The following is a 9,884-nucleotide window of genomic DNA, read 5'->3' as shown; positions in this document are numbered from 1 at the left end:
ACACAGTGCTCCAGTGAATGAACACCTTGATTTTTTAAATCATTAAGTACCTAACCTCAAATGACTAATTTGATTATAAATTATTAAGCACTATTATTAAAACAATATAGAGTAATTAAATTACTATATGTGACTATATCATACTATTTTAATAGGTATAGATTTTACAATACATATGTATTGTATATTATAATTATACAAAGAGTATTAAATAAAATTCTTTTTATTTCTTTTTGAAAATATCACATTTTTTTACATTACATATTTTTCTTAAATATATATGGACTAGCACCATAATTATGAATCTTTTGAGATAATTGCACAACTTGTTCTTATTAATAATATTTAATCGAAGGTTATATTATTCAAACCAACAACCTTAAACAAGTAACAAATTAACCTAATCAGTCGTTTTTAAGTAAAAAAATTTTTTTTGGAAAGTTTAGTAAGAAAGTCAAGTAGAAAACAATGTAATATTTGTCTATCTATAAAGCAAATTTGACCATATTTTCCTTTTTTAATTTTTCTTTTTTTTAGATTTATTTTTTTCAATTAATTCGAGTTTTCTCTTCAATCTATTTTCTTCTCTTAATTTCTTTTTTTCCTTTTGCTCTTGTTCTTTTAACAGCTTTTTGGCCAAACGTTCTTCCTTCTTCTGTTCTTTGAGTAATTTTTCCTCTTGAATAATTCTTATTTTTTCATCTTCTTTCTCTCTCCACTGTTTTGACGTAATTGCAAATACAGTAGGAGATTCTTTTTTACGTTTATTATTATTACTGTTCTCGATGCGCGGAAAATGTAAATGCGTTTTCCAAATCAAATCAATTTCTTCTCGATTTACAATGACTTTGTCAAGTTTAGAATTAGATACCGCGCCATCTTCTACGGTATTTTTATTTGTTATATCAGCTAATGGATTCCTTTTGTTCAATTCATCACTGGTTGCACAAAGATCTATCACAGGAATACCTTAAAGTAAAAAATATATTACATTTTTGATAGAAATTGTTTTTCTAAATAGAAAAGTAAAAAGAAAAGATTTTTACTTGCTTCGACGCATTCATTTAAGTTTGATTGATTAGATAATTGTTCGATTGTAGATTTCTCTGGGAGTCTTAAATCTGAAAAGAAAATAAGTTTTAAATAAAAAATAAATTTAAATATTTATAAGTGAAATTTAATTTATCGAAATATTCACCTTGTAAACAAACAGATGGAGAATCAAGATTATTCATATTGAGATCAACTAATGAATCAGAGTTTTTACTAGACAAATTGTCACTGTTGCTGGCAATTTGTTCACTTTCAATTAGTGGATTTATTTGATTTTGAATTTCTATTTCGTTCACAGGGATTTCATTGAGATTTTTGTGATTGTTTATATTTACAGAATCGTCCATTAGATTCTTCCATATTGAAAAAAGAATTTTTTCCGTTGGGGGCTCCGTATTTTCATGATATGCATTGAGAAAAATTTCCAGCATGTCTGGTGGTACTTGAAGTTCTATTCTAGATAATATTTGTTCTTGAAAACTTAAATCATCTTCTAATAATTCAATACCAGAAGTAGCAGACTGATTTATTTCTTTACGTCTTGTTGAAATACATTTCGAATAATCAACTTTATCAGCATTGAACGGGTATAAGCCACATACTTCAAAAGATTTTTTAATCGTTTCAACTTTGGTAGCTTTCAAGAAAGCTTCATTAAATAGTGGAGCAAAATTACTTTTTGTAATTGATTTTGTGGAATCTTGTTGGAGTTTCAATACCACCTTTTTCCATTCGAGCTTCAGAGGACGAAATATACCAACATCACAAGGTTGCAGAATGTGGGTAGCATTTGGTGGTAAACAAACTAAAATAATTTGATGCTTTACACAAAATTCATGCAATTCTAGGCTTAAATGAGATTTATGACCGTCCAAAACAATTAAAATAGGGAACTGAATTTGTCGTTCCATAATTTTTTTATAGAAAATGTCTGCAATAAACTCGTAGAAAGTAGCACTTATCATCCAACCTGTAGGACTTCGACCAGCAGCACAATTATCAGGCATAGTATCCATGATGTGACTGGGGAGTCTTTGGTAAGGATAAACTATCATCGGATTTACATATTCTCCATTTGCAGAATAACAGCACAACACTGTCAATTGTTGCTTTTCCTGACCTGGAGATATTATATAGTGGTTTTTTTTGCCTCTTTCTCCTAGAAGTTTTCCACTTTTCGGGCAGGTTTGCATTCCAATCTCATCTAAATTAAATATTCGAGTTGGATCGTCTAAAATATCTAAAACATTTTCACTTTTTAAGTAGTCTTTTAACTCTAAAAACCATTGTCGAATTATTTCTTCCGTTACCGAAGCTCGTCCCTTAGAAATGACTTCCGCATTCTTCAAAACAATTTCTGGATTTCTATTAAGAAATAATGAAAACCACTTTTTTCCAGGTCTGTCATCTTTAAAGGGATTTTTCCTGACAGTTTCTTTTAAAATACTCTGTACTGCGTCCATAACCTGTTCCGGGTGCATTGGAAAACCTAGTTTTGCTTTCATTAAAATCCAATTTTTAATGCGTTCTTCTTCATGACTTAAAAGAATTGGAGAAGGGCCCATTTTACCTTTAGAAATTTCCTTTTCAACTAATTTCTTCGAGAGAGTGCTCTTTGGTATATTATAAGTTTTACTTGCAACATTTAAAGAAAAAGTTTTATTCTCAACATCTTCAATTGCGTTCTTTAACTGTTCGTTACACGGAAAAAATAAGTTCAGCAGATTTTACGAAACTAATTTCGCACTAGCGGATATTTAAGATTCCTTGACGAAGTTTTTCAAAAACCCAGAAACTTTCACTACTTTAAGCAGAACAATTGTCGAGAAACTGCAACCAGTGTTGTAATTTATAAAACAAGCTTGAATGTAGAAATGTTTCGTATTTTCTGGTGAACATTTTATCAGAAAATGGTAAAAATGTTTCGTGCAATCTAAAAACGCGTGGTTTGAGTTTCCACTTCGCTGTCTATCGTGAATTCTCGAACACAAAGTTTCGTAAAATTCTATATGGGGTGTACCAAAAGTCGCGTTATAAATAGATATGTTGAAGCTTGTCTCGTCGCGTCGGTATTAACTTGTCTGCTGTATATAGAGATAATATGTGGAAGGAAAAAGAGAACTGCTTTACCTGCCGGTAACATTTAGATAATTGTTTTCTTTTACGTATTTCACATTTCATTGTTCCAAATTCGTAACATTTTTTATGTGATTTTGTAATCCAAACTTTTAATTATTATTAATTTCTTTTAATTTACATTCCAATAAATTTTATAGTTTATCATAATATTTACCGATGACAATATATATATTAATTTCTCAAGTTCTAACTGTTATTACTTCAAATTTTAGACAATTTAATATAAACATTTTTTGAGTTTGAATTTAATTTTGAAAATTTTTTGTCAATTTATTTATAATTGAAAATTAAGAATAAAATTATTTTCTAAAAATTGAAAAATTTTATAGAGATTTTATAACTAATTATAATCAAAAAATGTTATTTTAAAAACCATAAAATATTTTGTATAACTTTTAAAAAAATGATTTTTTAAAAAATTAATATTCAGTATATTGACATTTCTCACAAGCGCAGTTTTAATCTCCTCAGTTAGTATATAAAGAAACTCAATTCTTTCATCTACAAGTGCGAGTTATATTGTATGTGCGTTGCGTCAGAATTCGTTTATATGTATGCGTATTTCCGTTAAGTTAGTGTCAGAATAAAATAAGCCAATCCAAGCGAACCATTGCGTTGTAGAGTGCAGTCACATGTGTCGAACCAATCATCTATCTCCTATAGAAGACGAGAAAAAATGGTCTTGAGAGCTCATTGGTACATTAAGAAATTCTTTTCTCTGCTTTATTCGTTTTTTTCTCCGTGAATATTTTTTTCCGTGGCGCATGCGCTTCAGGCTAAACATTTTACAAAACTCTTGAATTAGAACGTCCAACCGATCATTTGTGAATTCCATAGAATTTTTTTTGAGTTTTCGAGAAACGCAGTCATCATATATTACTATTGATTCTGTTTTATCTTATACTAAACTCCTCTCCGTATCCGCTATTCCAAAATTAGTTTCGTAAAATGTACTAAATTAATTTTTTCCGTGTAGAATAACGAAACCTTTCATATTTTTTTTCGCCGATGTCATTTTAGAAAAACTTAAACCTTCGAGTTTGTGAAAAACGTGAAAAAACTTGTTTATATCATTCTAACCTTAAATTTACTGTGACAGCTGTTTTCGATTTTGCGTCTGCGCGTCGCCTAGTTGAAATAAGTGTTCATTCACTGGAGCAGCAGTTTAAAACCGGTGACACCAATAAATGAACACTGTCTTTTTACTGGAACATTGACATAAAAATTTACCAGTGATTGAACAGCTTAAAACTTTTAATGATATCAATATATTGTTGTAAAAACTTTTTAAAATAAAACTTTGAAGGTTCAAAATTTTTTTGATACCGTATTTTGCATATTTTATTAAATAATTTTATGTAAAATATACGTTTTAATTTTAGATTCACTCTCTATCGTGTAATTAGAATTCTTCCCCTAGATCACAAAAACAGCAAGTCCTTTAAAATTTATTTTATTATAAAAAAATTGTAATATAACTTTGCATAACTTTTGCATAATTTGATAAAAGGAATCACTTAAATTATTAATTTCTAATTTTTATATTAAACAATAGTTTTTAACCTTAGTTATTTATCTTTTTCGCCGAGTGTTCATTCACTGGTGAGTGTTCATTCACTGGTGCATTCACCCTATTCGTAAAAATGATTGTCCGATTAGTAAAGCAAACAAAACTGATTTTTAATTAAATTATTCATTTAACTTTAAACAAATTTATTAAAATTAATAAAAAAAAAGCTTTCAATAACTAAACGGTTGTTTAGAGAAGCTTATTTTTTATTTTGTTGAACGAAAATATCACCATATTGTTTGGTAACTATGACTTAGGGCTGAGTATAATTGAATACTTTCTTCTCTCCGTGTATATAAAAAATGTATATGAAAAAAAGGTTTCTTGTGTTTTTTAATAAATTATTATTATTCAGTAAATTCATGTTTATAATAATGTATGAAAAAATAGAATAATTAAAATTATACATCGATATATGTGTTCATAAAAGATAACCAAGATGAAACCATATAAATGATAAAGCTTTGCAGCGACTCTAATATTTAATTTCTTTGCACTAAAGTTAATATTAAAATTTTTTATTTATTAATATACCTACCTCTCTTTTTTGGTTCTGAAAAATGTCATAAAAAGAGTAAAAAATTAGTGATTTAAGATTATCAATTTTACATAAAATTTTTCGAAATAAAAGCAGATAAATGTAAAATGAGAATTTTATCTAATTTTTTAATTTTACCGACACCTTAGAGAAAAATGTCTATTTTTAAAATTTATATCACAAAATCTAAACGGTATGGAAATGATATCCTTATTAGTAGCGCTGTTTTTTGTGTTACACTTTATTTATATACAGTGGTATTGTGGTATCGTTGAGTTTTTAAATAAAAATAAATAAACTATAGTGATACATTTGAGCGAAAAATCAATCCAAAAAAATAAAAAACTTGAAAAATACAACATACAAACAAATGAAAATTTAAGTTCTGTATATCTTCTTCTATAAAAGGAGAGATTCACAAATAAAAGATTAATAAATATGTATTCTCATCATAATTAAGCTATACTTACCAATTTTGCCCAGTCCTAAAATTGAGAAAAGGAAAGACATATTACTTTTTAAGATCAGATCAAAAGACGAGTTCATAAAATCTGCAAATTACACAGCCCCACAAAAAAGTGTCAAAAGGAAAAAATTCTTGTAAAATTAACAAGATTTCCTGCACCATCTATGAACGGCGGTTGTACTATCCACAAACGCCTGAGTTTGGGAAATTCACAAGCCAGACCAGGCGCGGATCTAGGGGGCACAGTGACATGCCTCCCGCCCGAGAATTCAGACTTCCTGGAATTTTTTAAATAAAAATTTTATTCATAAAAGGTCATCAAGCTAGCGTCAAGCAGATGCCCCCAAAGAACCTTGCCTGGATCCGCCCCTGAGCTAGACTGTGTGTGGTCACACACTTCAGCTGACGAACAATATTGAATTTCTTGGTGTTATTACATCAAGAAATTTAGTTTAGTGTTGGAAACACTAAACTAAACTAAACTCAACTAAACTCACTAAACTCAAGCAAACTTAACCTATTCGTGTATTCTGCAAAGGACCTTGTGGTTTTTACAAGAAACTTTTTTAGGTACTTTTAACCTGTTTATTTTATTCCCATGTAGTTTGGGGCTTTGATAACGTTTCCGAAGTCCATTTTGCTCCATAACGTCTGACAAGGCTTTTATTCTAACCTCAATTCAATATGACAAATATTTTTTTTAAATTGATAATTTCTTTTATGAAATTTTGTACCTACGGAGTTTTTGAGATCACTGATTACGAATTTGAAGACAGATTTTTATAATTTAATATGGAGGATTATAAAGATTATCAATTTTTAAACAGTTTGTCCGCCATATTGAATTTTGACATAATATGTTTTTAACAGAGACTGGTTTTTAAAATATAACTTCAAATTCGGTATCAGGGACCCGAAAAACCCCCAGGTACAATCTACAATGTTTATAAAAACTATCAATTAAATGGTATATTAAGCAACAAGGGTATAAAGGCAGCCATTTATTTACGATGTCACAAAAATCACCGTAAATAAATTGGACTGTCTTTATTCCCGTGTTACTTACGATATTTTTTATTCCTAATGCACAAAAGTGGCGATTTCAGATAGCAGACGACAGGGAGTAAAAGTCATTCACTTGTTCGACTTGTATGAAAATGGCGGCCGTTTTCTCCCTTGGGCAAAAATATTGCATGGGATCAGCTGTTACTTTTGCACATGGAAGAAAATGGTCGCCATTTTCATACGGTCGAACAAATGAGTGGCTTTACTCCCTGTCGTCAGCTATCTAAAAGCGCCATTTTTGTGCATGTGGGATAGAAATAAATTTATCTGACATATTAGATTTTTGGAATCTGATATAAGAGTCGTAATCATCTAGTTGAAAAATGTCTTTACGTGATGGAGCAAAGAGGAATTCAGATTTATTGTCAGTACCACAAAATACCCCAACTTTTATCTCTGTAACTAATATGTAACAAATACATAATACTGTTACAAGTGATTTGTTACAGATATGTAACAGTTATAGAAGAGGCATTTCACATCAGAAATATCACTATTTGCAAAGAGTGTACCGATTTTCGCAAAACTTCGTGGGATTATAGTTCTATATAAGAGACTTCTTTCCCCCAAATTAAAAAAAAAAATTTTAATTGTTGAAGATACGCCATTTTGAATTTTAATATTAATTTTATAAAATTTTGAATATTTTGGAATATTGTTTATGGATTTTTATGAAATTTACACATTTTTCAGGTAAAAGTATGTACTTTAAAATGCAAACAAAGTTAATAAAAAAAATAGTAGTTAAGCTAGGCGGGTTCTGGGCCACTTACCTACAGTCGGTAAGGTAGATTTCTTTAATAGTGAACTTTCAAGTGGCTTAGAAGGGGTGTTCTGTTTTACTGACCGAGTTTTTAGTACCGGCTGCCACCGCTAGATGGCGCCACTTTATTTTTTGTTCAATTTAAACCCCCTTAGAGGGGTATTAAAATTTTTATTTTTGAATTTTCAAGTGGCTTAGAAGGGGTGTTCTGTTTTACCGACCTTGATGATAATACTCCTATAAAAATGCCGGTAAATTACCGACTGATGGTAAGTTACCGACCGATGATAAGTATTACCATCAGTCGATAATGCAGATTTCTTTCACAATTTTTGGTCGGGTCGGTATGTCAGGGTTCTGCATTACCGACCGATGACCCACTTGGGTAATGTTAACTTCAAGTTATCCCAGTAGTCGGCGTTAACTACATTGTGGTAGGAGAGTTGCGTGCGCCTGTGGAGTAGTGGGGAGTTGCACAGTGGGGAGGTGAGTATAGTGGGGACTGGGGTATAAGTTACGGAGCGCGAGCCACGAGCATCAGTTGCATCTTGAATGGTGCAGCAGACTACTTTCAGGTTTTCAGGGTTCCAGATTTTCTTTAGAGTTTTCAGAGATTTTTTTTCGATTTGATTTTCAGAGAAAATTTTTCAGAGTTTTTTTCGTTTTGAATTTAGGAGTTATTTATTTTTATTATAGGTTTTGTTTATTTTTGTGTTCTATTTTGCATTAGTTTTAAGTTGGTGGTGGTTTTTTTTCTATTTTTGGGTTCTTTTTTTCTATTTCAGGATTTTTTTTTAGATCTAGTTGTTTATTTTCAGGATTTTTTTTAGATTTAGTTGTTTATTTTCAGGATTTTTTTTTTTAGATTTATTTGTTTATTTTCAGGATTTTTTTTAGTGTTAGTTGTTTATTTTCAGGATTTTTTTTTTAGTTTGAGTTTTTTCAGGTTTTTCTTAGTTTTAGACGTATTTTTTTAAAGTTTATTTTCAGATTTAGGTACAAGATGCCAAAGTGCAAATCGTCAAAGAAATCACGACGTCGAATAGACCTCAAGTACTACAATGAGGTGTGTGAGGAGGCTGACAGCTTTATCAAAGTCGCAGAGCGTGAACTCAGCACCACGATGAATATGACAGGTGATGATAAGCTTATTAAATGTTTTGAATGGCAAAACAAGTGTGAGCGTTACAAAAACATAATGCGTAATTTTTTGAAAAAATATGAATTTTTACCTTATCAAAAATCAAGATGTTTGAATTTAAACCAAAAGATAGAGTACTTGTCTTGCCATTTTGATACATTAATGAAACGTGGTGCGGGTGTGCAAATGGAGAATGAAAGATTGAAATGGGTAAATTTTGATAAGGCATTCGATGATCGTTTACAAACCAGTGCTATTATGAATTTATCGTATAAAGATATTAACTTGTTCTTAGATGATGCCTTTGCTTTATTCGAAATTAACATTCAAAAAGCTTTAAACAGGTTTGGTCCGCTAAAAGTGTATACCGTGTTAGGCGCGAAATTTGTAAAAGATTTAAATAATGGTAAAGAGGAAATATCTGACTTGAAGACGTTTATTGCAAAAACAGTTGAAATTTTAAGTACAACCCCGTTAGAACAATGGTACAACGAGAATGTAAAACAACCAACTTTGAAAAGAATTGAAGAGTTCCAACAAAAAGATTCAAATTGGAGACTTCATTCTATTGAAAGATTGGAAGTTAACATTAACAAATACAACCCAATGCGTGCAAGCTCTTATATCAATTTGCCATCTGCTATCAATAAAAAGCATGCCTGCATAAATGTTCAAAACACCGATAACCAGTGTTTTAAATGGTCAATATTGTCAGCGTTATATCCCTCAGATAATAAACATGCACACAGAGTTGCAAAATACAGGCAATACGAAGATTTACTCGATTTTACTGGAATTGAATTTCCAGTTGCACTTAAAGATATTTCAAAATTTGAGGCTTTAAACAACATTTCAGTCAACGTTTACGGCCTTGTCAAAAGAGATGAAAAATTTACTGTTTCACCTCTACATCTATCATCACAAAAGAAAATTCATCATGTTAACCTTTTACGAGTTGAAGATCACTACATTGACGAAAATCATGAAGAGGAAGAGGAGGAGGATGAAATTGCTATCATGTCATTCAATTACCATTATGTCTGGATCAAGGATTTGTCGAGACTCGTCAGTTCAGAACTGTCAAAGAAGAAGAGAAAAAAATACATCTGTGATCGCTGCTTGCACTATTTTGGAGAAGAATATAAGCTG

The 9,884-nt window shown here is 30.4% G+C and overlaps 1 protein-coding gene across 1 annotated transcript; it reads right to left on the bottom strand.

Moving 5' to 3' along the window:
* Nucleotides 1–410: 410 nt before the first annotated feature.
* On the bottom strand, nucleotides 411–2,814 carry LOC122509046 (tigger transposable element-derived protein 1-like). The gene is made up of 3 exons (XM_043622809.1): nucleotides 1,199–2,814; nucleotides 1,047–1,121; nucleotides 411–969 (listed from the first exon to the last, which is right to left on the bottom strand). Exons 1-3 carry the CDS (start codon nucleotides 2,616–2,618, stop codon nucleotides 518–520), a joined length of 1,947 nt encoding a protein of 648 aa, XP_043478744.1. The 5' UTR covers nucleotides 2,619–2,814; the 3' UTR covers nucleotides 411–517.
* Between the last annotated feature and the right edge of the window lie 7,070 nt (nucleotides 2,815–9,884).

Source organism: Leptopilina heterotoma, unplaced genomic scaffold, assembly GCF_015476425.1.
Source record: "Leptopilina heterotoma isolate Lh14 unplaced genomic scaffold, ASM1547642v1 Lhet_115, whole genome shotgun sequence".
In the NCBI taxonomy this organism is placed as follows: domain Eukaryota; kingdom Metazoa; phylum Arthropoda; class Insecta; order Hymenoptera; family Figitidae; genus Leptopilina; species Leptopilina heterotoma.
This window is presented reverse-complemented; position numbering and strand designations above follow the sequence as displayed.